This window comes from Arachis stenosperma, chromosome 6 (genome assembly GCF_014773155.1).
Source record: "Arachis stenosperma cultivar V10309 chromosome 6, arast.V10309.gnm1.PFL2, whole genome shotgun sequence".
In the NCBI taxonomy this organism is placed as follows: Eukaryota; Viridiplantae; Streptophyta; class Magnoliopsida; order Fabales; family Fabaceae; genus Arachis; species Arachis stenosperma.
The window spans coordinates 143,722,529-143,742,232 of NC_080382.1; the positions used below are offsets into that span (position 1 = coordinate 143,722,529).

At 38.8% G+C, this 19,704-nt stretch overlaps 2 protein-coding genes across 2 annotated transcripts; both read right to left on the minus strand.

Annotated features, from left to right (window-relative positions):
• Nucleotides 1-8,739: 8,739 nt before the first annotated feature.
• Nucleotides 8,740-15,032, minus strand: LOC130934906 (uncharacterized). Its single transcript, XM_057864428.1, has 4 exons — nucleotides 14,948-15,032; nucleotides 12,180-14,527; nucleotides 9,292-11,870; nucleotides 8,740-9,073 (listed from the first exon to the last, which is right to left on the minus strand). The coding sequence occupies exons 2-4, from the start codon at nucleotides 13,014-13,016 to the stop codon at nucleotides 8,740-8,742; spliced, it is 3,750 nt and encodes a 1,249-aa protein (XP_057720411.1). The 5' UTR covers nucleotides 13,017-14,527; nucleotides 14,948-15,032.
• Nucleotides 14,789-19,014, minus strand: LOC130935329 (uncharacterized). Its single transcript, XM_057865028.1, has 5 exons — nucleotides 18,501-19,014; nucleotides 17,863-18,416; nucleotides 16,315-17,423; nucleotides 16,057-16,152; nucleotides 14,789-15,961 (listed from the first exon to the last, which is right to left on the minus strand). Exons 2-5 carry the CDS (start codon nucleotides 18,377-18,379, stop codon nucleotides 15,839-15,841), a joined length of 1,845 nt encoding a protein of 614 aa, XP_057721011.1. The 5' UTR covers nucleotides 18,380-18,416; nucleotides 18,501-19,014; the 3' UTR covers nucleotides 14,789-15,838.
• Nucleotides 19,015-19,704: the final 690 nt, after the last annotated feature.

The following is a 19,704-nucleotide window of genomic DNA, read 5'->3' on the forward strand; positions in this document are numbered from 1 at the left end:
TCGGTTTATAATATTTTTCGAGTTTAACGGATTCTCTCGGTTCGTTCTTGCGTTAACGATTACAATTTTTTAACTTACGTCATCTTTTTTATATGTTCTTTTTTTCGTATTAAAAGAAATGTATAATAAAAAATAACTAACAATTTGAGGAAAAAAAAAATTTATTTTCTGTTTTAGTCTCTAAAATTGTGTTCACAAATCCATATAATTCTTAATTTTTAAAAAATATCAACTAAATAATGGTTAAAAATCTTAATTTATTCTTTTAATTTTAATAATATATATTTTATATTTTAATTTATATTAAATAAATAATTAATTTAATGACTAATTTTTTATACATAGATTGTAAAAGTTAATTTATATGAATTAATTGATGTTTATTAATTTAATTTAACTTTAATTTATGATCTAATTTCAGACATCATATTAATCACAAATTAAAAGATGTAGCTCGTTCTAAAAATAGAATCGGTCATTAAAACGCTCTAGTCACTGATTTATTGATTTATTAGTTCAATCAGTCCAACCGTAATTCAACTGAAAAAACTATTTTAAAATAAAATAATAAATAAATTACTAAAATATAATTATAGTCTAATATAAATCTTAAAATATCTTTCAAATTTAAAACACTACATGAAATGTCATCAATCAAAACCATTCAATTTTATCAAAATACAAACTCAAGTTTTTTTTTTTTGGAAACACTCTTCAAATATATGTTTAATGTTTCCAAACACTTTTGTCATCATCATCTTCAGCTTTACACTCATCACTCAGTTAAACAATTCACGACCCTAATTCTCTATGATTTCTTTTGTAAAAATAAAATCCCATTCAAGAAGAAATCATAATCGTAAGTAATTGAGAATATTTGTCAAACTCATCACACATATACATAAATTCAATTCTCAATTTCATGAATTATAAACAAAAAAGTGTCTAAATATCCACAGAATAAATCAAATTCAGCATTAAAAAATATCAAAAATCAAATTTTGCAGTTAAACAGAATAAAGTAAAGATGGGATTTATGCTCAAATTCCCCTTAATCTTAAACCATGTATCGGCACATACTTTGTGCCTTTGTGAGCAGCAACAAAATAATCTTCACAAGTAGACTCAGATTGGAACACCAGACTCAGAACTATCACTCTCCAAACCTATGTGATAAATTCTACAATCCCTCTTCACTTTGTGATTAGTATTATTATTAATATTATTAATAATATTAACATTGCCAACTAATAAATGGATATTGAAGCTTTAAACTTATTTAATAACAAGCTGTAACATGGCTCAAATAACAAATTAACCAATTTAATTAATACACAACTCCAAACACAGCAAGTAATCTGCTTCATACACTCCTCAAAAGCAGTCTCAAATCATTTGCAATAACAGTGAACTATGCTTCATAAATTACTCAAATTATCAAAATCAGAAACATGAAACACACTATTTAGAATCTACAGAGGCATACCAATTTCAAGAAATGCATAATTGGCACAATTTATCAAAGCATGACAAAGCTAAATTCTCAAAGAAAAATTTTAATTGAACACAAAAACACAGCACAACGGTCAACAGAGCACAGCAGCAAAGAAGACACAAAAACAGGCATACCCCACATGCAACACTTAGTTTCAAAGGATTCAAGCCTGAAGACCCCATCACCTTCTGCGAATGAATTATCAGAATCATTAACAATGGAGTAATTCACAGTAAAAACAGCAAGATTCACAGATTAATTAACACTTATTCAACAATTATTCAACCCATAACAAATTCATAGATTAACTAACAATAATTATTCCACAATTATTATTAAAAAAGAATACCTAGAAGCTAGAAGCCCTAGAACGGAGCAGAGCATATCCTAAGCAAGAGGGGGACAAGGGCACGACCAAAGGGATTACAGGTGGAACAAAGATAGCGCCGGCGACGATGGAACAGAGCTGTGCGACAATGCTTTCAAAGCTGAAACAGTAGCTGCACGATGGTCGAACAGAGCTGCACGATAACGACGGTGGCTTCGAAGCTCGTTTCTGCGACGGCGGCGGGAGCTGGACGGAGGTGAGGGAGTGAGATCAATGACAGTGAGAGGAAGGAGGAGTTGGAGGATGATGGGAATGGGAGGGATGGGTTTGCGTTTAACCGTTGTGCGGAGCTAGGGTATCTTGGTTGGGTAATTGGCTAGGGCATCCCAGCATCCAAAACAATGGCGTTTTTTGTAAAACTAAAAAAGCGGCCGAACTCCGATTCGGTTTAACCGGCCGGTTTTAAAGCCGATTCGATGGTCTAATGTCAGTTTTTCAAATCTCCGATTTCAATGTCTGTCCGAACCGTTATTTCCTTTGGTTCGCAATTCGACCGATTCGAACCAATTTTCAATATTTAATTATCTATATCAATATTACACAAATATGAAACAAAAGCCCTGCCAAAAAACAAAAAGAGTGACATTATTATAAGATTTAGTGGATAATTTTTTTAAAAATAAATCAAAATTCAAATAAACTCTTTTAAGTTTCAAAGAGTAAAATAAATATTACCCTAGGGTTTATTAATAGCGGCTTTTTCCCTTTTTTGTTAGTTTAATATTTGTTTATTAGGCTGTTTTAGTTCTGAAACAAAAAAGTGATGCTAAATATGCAAAATAAAAGAGAAAAAAAATCAAAACTAATTGGTAAACTATCATGGCTATATGGATTGAAAGTCAGTCAACAATATCAAAATTCTGAAAATCGAACCGATTATCAAACCACTTGAGTTATTGGTTTATCAATTTAAAGATTTAACCAGTTCAATCGTAATTCAACTAAAATAATCAAATTATAATAAAATAACATATCAAATTTTAAATAAATATACAAAAATATAAATATATTTTGATATAAATCTTAAATATATACAAATTAAAAATATAATTCCAATTAAAATCTCATAATCACATTTAAATACAATACAGGAGTCAAATATAAAAAAAACATATCAAAGGTCAAAATTTATATAAATATAAAATTTATAATTTATAATATTATATGAAATTTAAGATAATCACAAAAAATAAAAAAAATTGAATTAACCAACCAAATAATAAATATTCAATCATCTACTTATGTAGTTAATTTAATTCATCTATTTTTTCGTTAAAAACAAAGATGAAAATTTTTTTTTCTATAACAAAAGATTGGTCATAATCAAGGTCCATATTCATTTGTGAACTTGTGTAAAGCTATAATTTAACTTATCAAAGCATGCCAAACATCTCTCCTCATTTCACCTCCCAAATCAATGAATTTCAGTATCCAACTATTTGACCTAAGTATGATATAAAGTAAAAGTATCAATTATTATTAGACAGTGATATTAAAAATTTAAAATGTAGCATCCGCTACTCCATGGAACAAAACATACTTATTGTGAGACAAAAGAAATGAAAACAAGAGAGTCAAAAAGTGCAGACCCTAAAGGCCCAACCGTTGCATTCTCTACCTTTAATCCTTGTTGTGTAAGATCCATTCTCATGGCTCTCTTCTCTCCCAATAAGTCAACTACTTGAACGTGTATTTGAAGTTATCAATAGAAAAAGATAATGATCCCTTTCTCCTTGCAGAAGAACTATTCTAAACCCCTCTTTCTACTCATAATGAACAAATAGAAATTCTAACAAACTTCTAACAAAATTTTCAGCATAATTTCAAAATAGATTAATAAGATTTTCAGCTAATCACAATTTTAGCAAAATTTCAGCACAATTTTAGCAAAATTTAAACATCTTTTTTCAAAAATCAACCAAAAAGAAAAAAAAAATACAATAACAATACAAAATCACAACAATCCAATAGCCTTAGGTGTTTCTTAGTTGAGACTCTCATCCATACCTAAAAAGTAAAAATCACCAGCAATCCAATAACAATACAATCCAATTACAATATCACGGTACCCCATAGCAACTCAATCCAACCCAGGAATCTCAAGTCTCAACAGTCAAAATTATTCAACAATTATTCAATTCAGTAACAAGTCCACAGATTAACTAACAATGATTATTCAGCAATCATTCAACCCAGTAACAACAGCAAGGTTCACGGACTAACTAACAAGTAACATCAATTATTCAACAATTATAGTTTAAAAAAAATTAATACCTAGAACTAAATGCTAGAACAGAGCAGAGCAGATCAGCAGCAAGAAAGGAACAGGACACGACCGAAGGGCTGACGCGATGGAACAGAACTGGCGCCGGCAAGACAGTGGCTGTGCGACGGAGGCAGGAGGCGATGCCGGCGATGGTGGTTTCGAAGCTCAAGCGTGGCTGCACGATGGAGGAGAACGACGTTGCACCAGTGGCTTCAAAGCTCCAAGTTGCGACGGCGGAGGTTGCTTGCCGGTGGCGGGACGGAAGTGAAGGAGGAGCTCAATGACGATGAGAGGAAGGGTGATGACCTGATGGCAGTACTGCGCGTGTTTGCCGTTTTGGAGAGTCAGGGTTGAAAAGTTGGCTATTTTGGAGAGACTAGGGTTGGGAGTGGGACGTTGGGTAATAGTTAAGGAGTTCCTCAATCCAAACGGTAGCGTTTTGGATAAATTTAGAAAATCGGCCGGGTCACAGTTCGGTTCGACCGGTCGGTTCGACGGTCCAATAGCAAATTTTTAAATCCCCGGTTTTGGCATCTGTCCGAACCGCTTTTATCATCGATTTACGGTTCAACCGACCGATTTAAACCGGTTTTCAAAACCTTGAACAATACACAGGATTCAGGAAACCTTTTGATTTCTGCTAGTAAGCATAAGATGATAATAAAATCAGAAAGACCACTTTGATAAAGACACTAAAAATGTCTTTTTTTTAGATACATTTACATGTGTCATAATATTATTGGACATCTTTATTAAACCGGTTAATAATTTATTTTTTAATAAATCAGAACAAAATCGGTTTATCATAACAACAATAATAAATTCAATTGTCCACACTATAACTATTAGACTTGATTTGATCCGACCGATTTACACAATCTAAATAAATTATGTTTAAATTTTTTGATAAAAAGACCAATATATCCCTGATTTTTTAAAAAAAAAAAAACAAAAAAAGATCCATAATCCAGTGAGTTATGTAAATTGATCGGTTTGACCGGATCTGATACAATTGGATTTATTGTTATTGTTATTAAAAAAATCGATTTTATTCTAGTTTCTTAAGAAATTCAAAAATAACCGGTTCATTAATACGTCCAATAATAATGCGACACATAATTGTCTTTACAAAAAGAAAAAGACGTTTTACGCGTCTTTATGGTAGCATCCTCCTAAAATCAGTGGTGAAAATCCAAGATCACCTCCCTCTCCAATTCTATTTTACTCAGGTTGAGCATCGGAATGAATTTTCGCGTACAATTTCCACATCCGTGGTTCTCTTTCGAGCACAGCAATTACATCCTTGACAGAGATGCTTCCGGACATCTTAGTTTGAGTCAGAAGGGAATTGTTTCTCCCATGTTTTCTGGCAGCTCCTGTCTGGAAGAGTCAAAAGCTCAAAAACAGAAGTGTTCCGTCTGTGGTGACCGAGATCAACGATCCTTGGGCGAACACTTGGATATGTGGTTGAACTATACGTCGTCCAAGTGTGGGTGTAAGTTTGGCCTCGGTCCTCTGAAACACGGCGGTGGGAGTACCTGCACAAAGCACTCCGACGCTTAAGTAAGTGGGTGAATAATTAGTGAGTAAAGAGTAATAACTAGAAGTGAATTTGGAACCTGAGTCTTTCTGAATCAGAGGGGTCAGATTTATAGGCGTCTTGGGTTTGTTAGTGAGCTTTTGTTAGTTCCGATATTCCTGGCCAGTGCCGTTATGGATATCTTTTGGAAGTGTGGAGACGTGATTGAGTAGTGTATTCAGTTTCGGAGATAGCTTTTAGAGTTTGTTTGTTCTGTTTTACTTGCTTCCGACCTTTAAGGTCAGTCCGTAACTGAACTCCAATGCCGATTATGGCGTGGTACACATCATAGCCCCCCAGGTCGGCTAGCGTTCCGTATAGGTCGGTAGGCGAGCTTTTTGTCTTTCATACGTGGCTAAGTTTGTTTTGAAAAAATTTGAAAAGGGTTTTACTTGTCTCTTCGCAAGTCGTGTCAACTTTATTGCTCATTATTGCCGTTTTGGTTTCCCACGTTTGTTAGTGGGTATGAATTAATTTACCCACTTTGTTAGTGGGCTTGCAATAATAGTTATTTTCTTTGTTTTGGAAATTACGCTGTGTTGCTCATAATCTTCTTATCCTCGCTATGTCTTCGAAAGGTAAGCGTTTCTTGACTCTTCTTTGACTGTTCGTTTCTGTATACTCTTTCATTGCGGGAGAGAAATTAAAAGAAAAGTTGAAGGCTATTGAGGTTAGGGAAGATGACCTATATCACTGGGTTCAGGATGATGTGAAGACTCGTTCGTCTTCTTTCATCAGTGTCGAATCCCTTTCTGATTTGAGGGGCGTAGATTTCGTGAGGGGAGGTTCTGGTGTTGTTGTTGAGTTTCAGCCCTGCTCCAGTAGTGATAGGGTTTGTGAGAGAAGGGGTGATTGGGAGTATTTTTATATGTATACTCCATGCATGGTTGAACTTGGGGTGAAATTTCCCTTTTCTTCTTTTGAGTGTGACGTCCTCACTCAGCTAAACTGTGCTCCGGCTCAGTTGCACCCAAATTCTTGGGCATTTCTTCGCGCATTTCAATGTCTGATGGAATTCCTCTCCTTCCCTTGTTCGCTGTCTTTATTCTTCTCTCTTTTTCAGGCAAAGGGGGTTCGTAAGGGATTGTGGGTTTGTTTCAGTAGTTTTCCGGGTCGATCTGTATTTCTTCTTTATAAGTCCTCTTTCAAGAACTTCAAATCCCTTTTTGTCAAAGTCCGTTCTGCCGAATCTGAGTATCCTTTTTATTTGGATGGTGAGCTAAGCGAGAAATTTCCTCTCTACTGGTGTTCTGAACCGACTCAAATTCTTGAAGCTTCTGAGAGGAGTGAGGAAGAGGAGTTTGTGATGAGCTTTCTTGTTGAGAGTATTGCTGCTGGGGAATGCTTGTCTATTCCTGATATTTTACGTTTATATGATTCGGGTGATAATGAGGGTTTAAGGGCTTATATAGGTAATATGTCTGATGTTTTTTGTTGAGTGTTGGGTATTTGCCGAGTTTATCTAACGTTTGGTGGTTTTCTTTCAGGTGGCCGAGTTCCTTTGTTGGATCCGAACAAGCTGCAGTCTTTTTTGAACAAGAAGAAGGAGAAAGGGGTTGGTAGCGCTGGTGATCGGAAGGATGCGGGTGAGCAGGCTTTGTCGTCCGTTGCGCATCCTGCATCTTCGTTTAAAAGGAAGAGGGATGATACTTCTTTAGAGGTTATTTCTGAAGGTGATCATGAGGTTGTGGGTGGTAGTGGACTTGCCTTTGATCGGCAAAAGAAGCTTCATGGCTTCATTGCTGGCTCTAGTTCGCATTCCCTTTGGAGCGAGCAGTTTAACTTTGCGGAGCTTTCTGAGAGGGCTTCGCAGTATCCTGGGGACATGCTTATGACTCGCCAAGCTGGTATGGAGGCGCTTGGTAAATTCGTTCAGGTATGTTTTATTTTTGTTTCTTGTTCTTTCGATCTTTTGTATTGTACTTATGTCACGAATGCTTTGGTAGGTGGTTGCTTCTCACTTACTCTGTGTTGGTCGGACTGTTGAGTGCGTTAGGGCTGAGCAGCAAGAAGCTGTGGACAAAGTTTCCACTTTGGAGAAGTCATACGCAGCTCGGATTGCTGATTTGGAGAAGGCTGTGAAGGAAAAAGATGATGTCGCTACCAGTGCTGTGGCTAAAGCGAAGGAAGCTGAGGATGAGGTGGTTTGTTTGAGGGATCAAATCCGTTTGTTGCAAGCTGAAGTTAAGGAGCACGATGTGGCCAAAGGTCGGCTTACTTCCCGCGTGCATGAGTTAGAGGAAGCTGGGATGGAGATGTTTTCTTATGGTTTTGATCGTGCTGTGAGTCAGGTTGCTCTGCTAGCTCCTGATTTTGATTGTGATAAGCTTGATATTACAAAAATAGTTGTAGGTGGAAAGTTAGTTGTGGATGGTACCGTGGAGGAGCATGATGAGAATGCTCCTTCTTAGTTTGTTTGTATTTATAACTTTTTTTGTTTTGACTGTCTAAGCTTTAGACTTGTTCTTTTTTTTTTTTGAATCTTGTATGGTATTTTGCCGACGTTAGGTCGGTTTGACTATTGTGGTGGAATTTGGCCGATGTTAGGCCAGTTTGATAATATTATATTGGTGATTTACAGCAAGTGTTTCTGCCTTGTCATATTTTGTCATTGTTAGGCTATATTTGAGAAGAATTTATCACCTTTATTTGGATTCGAAGGGCGTCCGGCCTCATTAAAACCCTCCTTAGGCAAAACCCTTTCTTTGGGGAAAAAAGCTCTAAGGGGGAAAAAGAGTACCTTCATTCGCATCTCGTACAAACTATGACATATACATTTTGAGTGAGGAGACGTTCCAGTTTCCTGGAATGGCATTGCCTTGTAATGTTTGGAGTTGATATGCCCCCTTGCCGAGCACTTTGGTTACACGGAAGGGGCCTTCCCAATTTGCGGCGAGTTTGCCATGAGCTGGAGGTCGCCTGGCCTCCTCTGCTCGTCTGAGCACGAGGTCGCCTTCCTTGAATATCCTCGGAGTCACCTTCCTATTGTGTTTTCTTTCTATTATTCTTTTTTAGGCCCTTTGTTTGATAGCGGCGATTTCTCTGTCTTCTTTGGCTAGGTCAAGCTCGGCACTTCTGGCCCTTAGGTTCTGTTGTTCGTCGTACAGCTCGGTTCTTAACGTCGGTAATCCGACCTCAATGGGGATCAGTGCTTCTGAGCCATAGACTAACTTGAAGGGTGTTTCACCTGTAGTGCTATGCATTGTGGTGTTGTAACTCCACAGCACTTCGGGGATGAGCTCGGCCCATTCTCCCTTCGCGTTATCGAGCTTCTTTTTTATTGCCTGCAACACAACTCGGTTAGCAGCTTCGGCTTGCCCATTAGTTTGTGGGTGTTCCACCGAGCTAAAACGATGTTGAATATTAAAATTTTTTAGGAATGAACCGAGCTTATTGTCCGTGAATTGTCTACCATTGTCTGATATTATTTCTTCTGGTATTCCAAAGCGGCATATTATATTTTTCCAAATAAAAGATCGTACCTTTTCAGCTGTTATCTTTGCTAAGGGTTGTGCTTCTATCCATTTTGAGAAGTAGTCTATGGATACCAAGAGGAATTTTACTTGTCCTGGTGCTGTTGGGAATGGCCGAGGATGTCAACTCCCCATCTGTGGAAAGGCCAGCTTACCTCCATGCTGTGTAGTACCTCGGCTGGCTTTGTTGAGATCGCCTCATGTTTCTGGCATTTGTCGCATGTTTTGACCTTTGCTATGCAATCTCTCTTCATGGTCGGCCAGTAATACCCTGTTCGGATTATTTTTGCAGCGAGAGCTCGTCCTCCTATGTGGTTTCCACATACTCCTTCATGGACTTCGTTCATTACTTCTCTGGCCTGGTCTTGGTCTAGGCATCTTAGTAATGGTTGTGAGAAACCTCGTCTGTATAGCTCCCCTGATATTCTCGTGTAGAAGCTTGCCTTACGTTTGAACTGTTGAGGGTGGAGCTCGTCTCTGGGTATGGTAGCTGTACATATATATTCAAGGAAAGGTTTCCTCCAATCATGGAGGTGGTTAATGTTTTCGATACATAATAGTTCAATGCTCGGTTTTGTGAGTGTGTGTTGTGATAATGTTGATGTTTGTGTGTCCGCCCTGGTGGCGACGAGTTTAGATAGTATGTCCACCCTGACATTTTGTTCTCTATGTACATGTAATATGGTGAATGAACTGAAATTTGAAATTAGATCATTTGCTATGAGCCAGTATTGTTCTAGCAAGGGATCTTTTACCTGGAATTCTCCTCGGATTTGTTGGACCACCAGGAGGGAATCGCAATGTGCCGTTAAGTTCGTCGCTTTGTGGCTTAGGGCGAGCTTGAGTCCCGCTATTAGGGCTTCATACTCGGCCTGATTGTTGCTTGCCGAGAAGTGAAACTGGAGGGCTTGCTCGGCTACCACCTTATTTCCCTCCTTTAAGATTATGCCAGCCCCGCTCCCTTCTCGGCTTGACGCCCCATCCACGTGTAACTCCCATGTTTCAATGTGATCGTCTGGGGTCATTTCCGTGATGAAGTCGGCGAGAACTTGTGCCTTGAGGGCCGATCTAGTCTGAAACTGAATATCGAACTCTGAGAGTTCAATTGACCATTTGGTCAATCGTCCTGCCAATTCTGGTTTTGTTAATATTTGCCTCAATGGGTGATTTGTTCTTACTACTATTGTGTGGCTTTGAAAATAGTGTCTTAGTCTTCTTGCCGTGACCACGAGTGCCAGGGCGAGCTGCTCTATCTTCGGGTACCTTTGTTCCGTTGGTTGCATTATTCTGCTGACGAAGTATACTGGCTGTTGAATCCTTCCTGTCTCAATGACGAGGGCCGAGCTTATGGAATGATTGGAAACGAATAGGTATAGATATAGAGGCTTGCCGACCTCAGGTCTTTGTAATACGGGAGGTGATGATAGAAGGGTCTTAAGTTCGGCGAACGCCGTCTCGCACTCTGGTGTCCATTGAAACTGTTTGTTTTTTAAGATCGTCTGGAAGAATAGATGTGACCGACTTGATACCGCGGGTAAGAATCGGGAGAGAGCGGCTATCCTTCCTGCTAGTTGCTGTACTTCCTTTATCGTCTTGGGGCTTGTCATGTTGAGTATAGCATTGCATTTCTCAGGGTTTGCTTCGATTCCTCTGGAAGTCAACATAAATCCTAGGAATTTTCCTCCTTGGACTCCAAAAGCGCATTTTTCTGGATTCAATCTCATATTGTATGCTCGGATTTGTTCAAATATTTCCTTGAGGTCGTCGCAGTGTGACCGATCTTTAGTGGACTTGGCGACCATATCGTCCACATAGATCTCGATGTTCCGACCTATTTGGTGTCGGAATACTTTGTCCATCAGACGCTGGTAGGTTGCACCTGCATTCTTTAGGCCAAATGGCATAACTCTATAACAGAAATTACCATGTTCAGTTATAAATGCTGTTTTGCTTTGGTCATCTGGATGCATTAGAATCTGGTTGTACCCAGAGTATGCATCCATGAAGCTCAAGCTGTTAAAACCTGAGGCGTTGTCTACAAGTTTATCGATGCATGGCAGGGGGTAAGCATCCTTAGGACATGCTTTGTTCAAATCTGAAAAGTCGACGCACATGCGCCACTTACCTGAATTTTTCCTTACCATTACTACGTTTGAGAGCCATGTGGTGAAGCGGATTTCTTTGATGAAGTTGGCTTTGAGGAGTTTCTCTGTTTCTTCTAAGGCCGCCTTTGATTTCTCGATGCCGAGGTTTCGCTTCTTCTGGGCTATAGGTCGGCTTGTCTTGTTCGTGGCTAGCTTGTGGCAGATGATATTTGGGCTAATGCCAGACATATCTGCCGGGGTCCAAGCGAACAAGTCAGCGTAGTCTTGTAGTAACTTTATCAATTCCGATCTCTGTTGTCCTCTTAGTGCTTGGCCGATGTAAGTTACCTGTCCCGGAACTTGAGTTAGCTGGATTTTGTGTAGCTCATCTGCTGGTTGAGATCTTTCCTGGGTATCCCCTCGAGGATCAAGTTCGGCCAGGGACAAGATTTCTGAGCCATTTATTGAATGGACCTCCCTTTGTTTGTGGCTTACGTCCGATCTTTTTAAGCTAGCGTTGTAGCATTGCTGAGCTTGTTGTCGATCAGAATGTATTGTCGCTATCTTGTTATCTTGCGCCTGAAACTTAACACACAGATGATAAGTAGATACGACTGCCCTGAACATATTCAGAGCAGGTCGTCTGAGGATAATATTGTAGGGGCTGGGGCAATCAACTATTAGGTATTGTATGTCTAAGGTTTTTGATAATGGGTTGTTTCCCATCGTCGTCCTTAGCCATATGTAACCTTTGATTGGTACTCTCTCGCCAGAGAATCCTACTAATTCTCCGGACGAGGGTTGTATTAGTTTTTCAGATAGATTCATTTTTAAGAAAGTAGAATGAAAAAGAACATCTGCACTACTACCTGGGTCCAAAAGGACTTTTCTTACCAGAAGGTCGCCTGTTTGAATGGAAATTACTACTGGGTCGTCTGTGTGAGGGGCGGCCGAGCATATATCAGCTTGGTTAAAAGTGATTTCTAGGTCCTGAATATCTTTGTTGTTTGGCGGTGTTGTTCCTTCGATTGCTAACATCGCACGATAGCTCCGCTTCCGTGCTGAATTTGTTTCGCCGCCTCCTGCGAATCCTCCAGATATGCAGTTTATAACCCCCTTAGGTGGGTTGTTGTTCAGCCATTTGTTGGTTTCTTTGCTGGCCGAGGTTTGATGATGTTCTTCTCTGTTGCTTTCCCTGTGTTTTCGCCCTTCGATGTACTTGTCCAAGAGGCCCTGTCGTGCTAATCTTTCCAAGAGATCTTTGGCTATCACGCATTCGTCGGTTGTATGACCATATTTCTGGTGGAAGGCACAGTGCTTGCTTTTGTCGACAAATCGCTGATCTTGGTAGCTTCCCGCTCTGGTTGGTGGCTTTATAATCTTGGCATTAAGTATTTCTTTGATTATCTTCTCTCTCTTCGTATTGAATCTGGTGTAGTTATCGAATTTTGGGGTGAGCTTGAATGGTTTGCCGAGGTCTCTAGTGTTCGCCGATCTGGGGGGCCTGTCGTCCTCTTTTCTTGGTCTCCTTTCGGTTTTGTCGGCCTCTCGGAGTTCTTCGATCTCCATTTGTCCTGCTGCCCTTTCTCGGAATTCGTCCAGTGTTTTTGGCTTTGTAACCGCGATTATTTCTCTGAATTTTCCGGGCCTGAGTCCGGCTTTGAGGGCATGTAGGTGGACGGCAGGGTTTAAGTCAGGTATTTCCATGGTGGCATCTGTGAACCTGGTCATGTAATCTTTTAAGCTTTCCTGTGGGCCCTGGCGGATGGTGCTTAGATAGTCTGATCCATGTACATAGATCCGAGCTGCTGCAAAGTAGTCGATGAAAGACCTAGCCAGATCTTCGAAGGAAGCGATTGATCCTGCAGACAATTTTGAAAACTAAAGTAGGGCAGCCCCATCTAGATAAGTAGAAAAAACTCTGCAAAGCACAGGATCGTTATTAGGTCCGTTAAAAAACATCATAGATTGAAATTTCTTAATGTGAGCCCGGGGGTCACCAATCCCCTTATACGGCTCAAGAGAGGAAGGGAGTGTGAAATGCTTTGGCATTTGGAAATTCGTGATTTCCTCAGAAAACGGGTTGTCCAAGGTCAGCTTCTCCTTAGGGGGGTTGACACCTATGAGTTCGGCTCCGCCTTGGGTGGAACCTTTGGAGTTGCCTTCCTCTTGTTTGCTGCTCTGGGTGGATAGCTCAGCTAGTCTCTTGACTTCCGCTTGCAGTTCGGCCATCTGGGCCATAAGTTCGGCCTAACTGGGTACTTGAATTCCGTTGTCGGCCATGTCACGAGCTTGATGAACCCTGCGTAGAAGAAGAAAATAAAAAAGGGGAAGTGGTAATAGAGTGGGGTTAGTTTTCGTGGCCCCACGGTGGGCGCCAAATGTTCCGTCTGTGGTGACCGAGATCAACGATCCTTGGGCGAACACTTGGATATGTGGTTGAACTATACGTCGTCCAAGTGTGGGTGTGAGTTTGGCCTCGGTCCTCTGAAACACGGCGGTGGGAGTACCTGCACAAAGCACTCCGACGCTCAAGTAAGTGGGTGAATAATTAGTGAGTAAAGAGTAATAACTAGAAGTGAATTTGGAACCTGAGTCTTTCTGAATCAGAGGGGTCAGATTTACAGGCGTTTTGGGTTTGTTAGTGAGCTTTTGTTAGTTCCGATATTCCTGGCCAGTGCCGTTATGGATATCTTTTAGAGTTTGTTTGTTCTGTTTTACTTGCTTCCGACCTTTAAGGTCAGTCCGTAACTGAACTCCAATGCCAATTATGGCGTGGTACACATCAAGAAGTATTTAAAAAATAATGTAGGAATTAATATATCTGGACAAACAATCAAACAGCAATGACCTGGTTAAATTATCACCCTCCATGCAAGACAATATAATTCAACGACACCGCCGCATTTTCATCTACAACTTAACAGTTTTAGGGATGTCAGTTTTGCGAATATTATACCTGACATTGACTTGCATCTTGTGGTTAAATTATTTGACAACCGAAATGACACATAAAGAGTTTAAAAGAAAACTCACCTGAAGTTGCAGAAGTAGTAGAACCTTTTATATCCCCTTTGTGATTATCCTTTGAACTTCTTCCAGATGCTCAAGATTTGTGATTTACATCTTTAGCTGGTTGAAAACCAGATGACATGTCTGTCCCTCCTTCGTGTTTCTGCCTGGCTTGCTCCACCATAAGTTGCCACTTCAAGAGAATGTCGTCTCTCCCAAGTCACAGCTCACTAAACCAAACAAACAACTAAAATATCATGGTCAACCAAAGATCAAAAGGGTTTTAGTGGGGAAAACAATAAGTTATCTTTAATTCTAGACTTCTTGTCCTTTAACACATCCTGTTCTTCAATGTTGTATTAAGCGTACCTTCCCCATAGGGAGAAAAATCACAATTGTTTTAATCTTCTCGTGGATACTTAATTTCATATAAAAAAGAACTCAATAAACAACCAAAAATAAAATAACATAAAAGAGGAAGCAGAAATGACTGTTCTCTTAGAACTGACTTACAAGAAGATTGAAATATGAATAAGGACAGCAAAAAAAACCATAGCTATCAAACAATTTAATTACTGAATATCATCACTAAGAGAACACATATTATGTACATATACATTTAATATAGCGTTGGTACTACAGGTGCATACCGCATATTAACAATCATAATTGGACAGTATTTAATCCACAAAAGTTAAGCCACTGCATTAGTCAAGATCAAGTATATCACTCTCAAACGAGACAGTAGGAACTAGTTGACCCATTCCAGAAGGGGAAGCAGAAATGAGTGATGTTAAGGCCAGTAGATGTTGTAGGTGCCATACTTCTGGATGCTGGAACGCCCCTTGAGAATTCGTCCTTTATAGTTCCTTGATTGGCACCTCCTGGTTCAATTTGTGCAGAATTACCAGAACGCAATCCATGCATTTTAGAAATATTCTGCCTATGTCGCTGCTCAGTGGGTAATTCACTAAGTTCCTTTTTTACATAACCAGATGACAATAGCCCTGAATTTTGATCTTTGTTTGATGGTGGTTGCCATGCATTTGGAGTTTGTTGGGATGATGGATTGTTTAACAGAGCAACAGATTCACCTGGCAGACTCTTGGGATCATTGGAAGTGTTCTACCATTCAAGTTTTGGCATACCAATGAAGCCTTGTGTTGTCCCACCTAAGTGATTTGGATAAGTGCTTTGAGGCGGAAATTGATACATATGTGACTCATATGGTGGTGGTCTGATAGATGAAGCAGTACTACTAGTTGGCCCTGAAAAAAGGCTTATAATTACCACCACTACTACCATATGCTGATGGGAAATGTAGATACTGCTGCTGTGGCTGCTTATTGCCCCTGTATGTGAAGAGATCATCTTTCTGCTTCCTGATTAACAGTGTTGGAATTGGAATATGCCAACTGGCTCGGTTGCAAACCCTGAGTTTCCATTCTAACATCCAATTCTTGATATTTTCTAGCATTGTTCTCCATAGTTTGGACAGCTGAATAAGTCATATGAGATTGGTCTGCAGCAGCATTCATACTTCACTGATGAAGCGGAGCTAAAGCATGCGGATCATTTAATTGCCTTGCACCTAAGCCAACAGTGGGCATCCGAACAGGGTGCTGCTGCTCCACAGGTCCTTGGTTGGGCCTCATCTGTAACAGCTGAATAGAATAATGAATCTTAGCATGATATCAACATATATATTTCGACCTGTAAAACTCATCCATAACAAGAATTAAACTTGTTCTCAACCTACCTGTGCTTGTATTTTTGCCATTGCTAATCTAAGCATCTGGTCCCCTACAATACCTTTCATAAGCTGCACAAAACTGTCTTTTGCTATTTCGTCTTTCTATAACACACAATAAATTCACAAAACAGAAAGTGAGTAGCATGGGATATCTGTTCCTAAGTTGATCATATCCGATCAACACAAAACTGACTTTAGCAAAGAAAAGAGACAACGTTCCCACTACCAAAGGACCAGGTAGTGAGATTATTTAGAGGAACCCACCTTCAATTTACTAAATAGAGTTTGAAGTTGCATGGCTCGGTCTTTGGGAAGTTGAGGTATCAAGATAGGTAGAAACATGCCAAACGGTACCTGTTTTTGACGATTAATTTGGCCTCCTCGCTGCTCATTGACTGTAGCCTGTTGATTTCTTATTTGCTGCAACTTTGCATACTGCTGAGATTCGCTGCTGGGATTAAGTGTTTTGGCTACCTCATTATTAGGAACAGGATCTTTTCCCAAATTTTGAATTCCAACTGTCTGAGAATTTTGAAGAGAAGCTTGTACAGGGTATGGTAGGTGACGTTCATCTTGAGACTGCTTTTGTGATAGAGGAGGATTATTTACATTTTGAGAAGCAACATGCTGTGGCAAAGGAGGGTTATTTACATTATGAGAAGCAACATCCTGTGATAAAGGAGGATTATTTACACTATCCTTGTTAGGATTTACAATCTCCCCATTGACAACTTGATAATCAGGGTGAACACGCGAAAAGTCGATACCCGGAGCCAGATGATGCACTTGCTCCATGATGTTCCTGTGTGCTCTCTCCTTTGCTTCAGGGACGCAACATCCTAGATGTTTGACCTCTGCCTCCAACTGCTCAATTCTCCTTCTTGATGCTGTTTCCTTCTCCCTTAACTGTGACTTCTCCTTATCAGCCTCCTTCAGCTTGTTTTCCATATTACTAATCTTGGCGGTTAAAGTAACCTTCAATTCCTCCAAGGCAGCTCTCTCGTTTTCTTTTGACTCAAGGCGGATCTCCAATTCCTTAACTCGGCCTTCTAGCACCATCTGAGAGTTGGAGGTGATGGGTGGCTCTAAGTTGGGGCACACACCTTGGGCTTGAAAGTGTTTGGAGTACACATCGGACTCCACATCGGACTCCTCGATGGCGGGGAGCAGCACACCATTTTCAACCGGCTTCCCTTTGCCATCCACCATTTTTTGCATTTTTGGCTGAGGTGGATGCCCTAGATCAGCACCTGTGCCCACAAATGAATGCTTCTTTGAAGTTGGAGGTGGAAAGGCACTGCAGGCACCCCTAAAATTCCCAGTCTTAGGTGGAAGGATTTTGTCCACTGCAACACCTCCTGAGGCCATGTTAGCTGCAAGCAATATAGGAGAAAGAAACTCAAGTCAGAAAATAAACTATATTTTACTGGCTACATTGTCCATAGTAAGCACAGTAATCAAAATTTTAAACAATAGGAAAGTGGCCCTGGCAGATTATTAAGAGCATAATTAACACTCCCCTTCAGCAGTCAGCACCAAAGAGGCTGAGTAAAGGACATTATATATTTTATTTATAAAAAAAAGAGTAAATATCGACAAATTGAAACATAAATATTAGCTATTTCATTCTATGTGAGACAATCTAATTAAACTGGAGTTCACTACATTCTTGAGTTTTTCTTCCTAGATTTTTTCCCTCTCTTACTAAGATATGGTATTATGGATGTGGTTTGGAAAATTGCTATATGCAAAATTCACAAAACACTTGCAACTGAAATGATTGATAAACAATTCAACAATGAGAGAACTCACCTGGGCTTGCACAAATGTTGCTTCTGTTTCCATCAACAGCTTCTGAATTTTCAAAAAGGATGGGGAACGCAAAACTTGGGGATGTCACTGGTGATTGTACTCTCTTTGCTCCTCTACCAACATTATTCTCCGATTGAACAACTTGCGGATTGGCTTTTGAACTGGCTGAACTAATGGTGTCTTCAACTTTAACATACAACTCTATGCACCGCAACTCAGAATTTGAGTCATGGTAACCAAACATCAACTGAATGTCTTGATCAGACTTAAGCCAAAAAACCTGACAGTCGGATGCTTGCGGACCAATTTTAACATGCAACCTATACGCCATTCGAGATATCTGCTTCCTTTCAAGTTCACCCATATTCCTCAATATCAGATTCTTCAACTCAAGCAGAGACTTTTGACGATGAATGCTCATCAACAAAGGCTCCGAACTTTGAAAGGGTCCATCTACAGTGTCTTCTACATATCCATTGGGATGAACAAGTATGAACACGGTCGAATAAAAATCCATTTGCCACTCTGAGCTCTTCTTCAGATTATATAGTGACCTGATAAAGTAAATAATTTTTTATTCACTAAATAATAATAATAATAATAATAATAATAATAATAATAATAATAATAATAATAACCTGTCTAATGGTGAGAGATTTCAGTAACATGCATAACATCCTAAGTGTCACTCAGGAAATTCATCGAACACATGGAGAGCATAATACCCAGTTGCAGAAAACTGAAATCAGGCTGAACAAAAATCGACATGGGAAAAAATAATAACAATAATAACAGTAACTGATCTTGAGAATGACGATATGAGGAATCGATGGAAAGTTTCGAAGAGCTCAGTTTTGCTGAAACTACAAAGAAGCAAGAAGCTGAAGCCTCAAACCTAACTTCATAACTAAGAAGGACTCTTTCTTTCTCCCGGATGAAGCTTTATTTTTTGTTGGAACTGGAATCCCATTTCGTTTACTCTAACAGCGAAAATCTGTTCAATTTCTTTCGGGCATAGATATGAATGGAGTCATTTCTTTGAATTTGTGTTAACCAAAACGATCAGCTTCAAAGCAATGGTTGACCATTTTGTCCTTTTTCTTTTCCTTTTTTGGCATTGCTAGTGTGTAGAAAGAAAAGATACATGTAGAAGACAGATGTCACTTCCTTAGTTAAAGTTTTTGCAAAAGATAAGTACTCTAAAGCAGACAATGAGACATTTGCTGCAGTGTTTCAGTTGATGCAGAAGTTAGCCGTATGAATTAGTAGTATAGCCATGGTTAATTAATGTTTGGTTTTAGTGTTTAATATAAGGTGAATTATATGTTAAAAATGTAAGTTTATAAATTTTTTTTTTTATGAAATGAAAGAAAGATTGAAAAAGATAGGATTTATATTTTAAATAATAATAAAATAATAAAAAATAAATATAAAAAAATTATTTTTTTTATATCATTTTAATCTATATAATAGAGTGTCTCTTAATATAATTAATATAAATTTTATATTTTTATAAAAAAATTTAGAAAATTAGTAATTTTTTTAACAATTTGATCAATATTTAGCTATCAACAAAAAAGTAAATAATTTTTTATTATTAAATATAATCTTATACCATTAAAAATATTTTTAATAATCAATTAATAATTATAAAACATAAAATTTGTTGATCCACTAGTACTCTTCTTTGTATAATACATATGTGAGCCAGGCTTAATATAATAGACGGGTGTTGGTCTTTTATGCATTGAGTCCAATATAAATGTTTATCTTAAAAAAAAAACTCTAATGACTTTAAGACAAAACTATAATATAATTTAATGATTTTTCTATAAAATATTA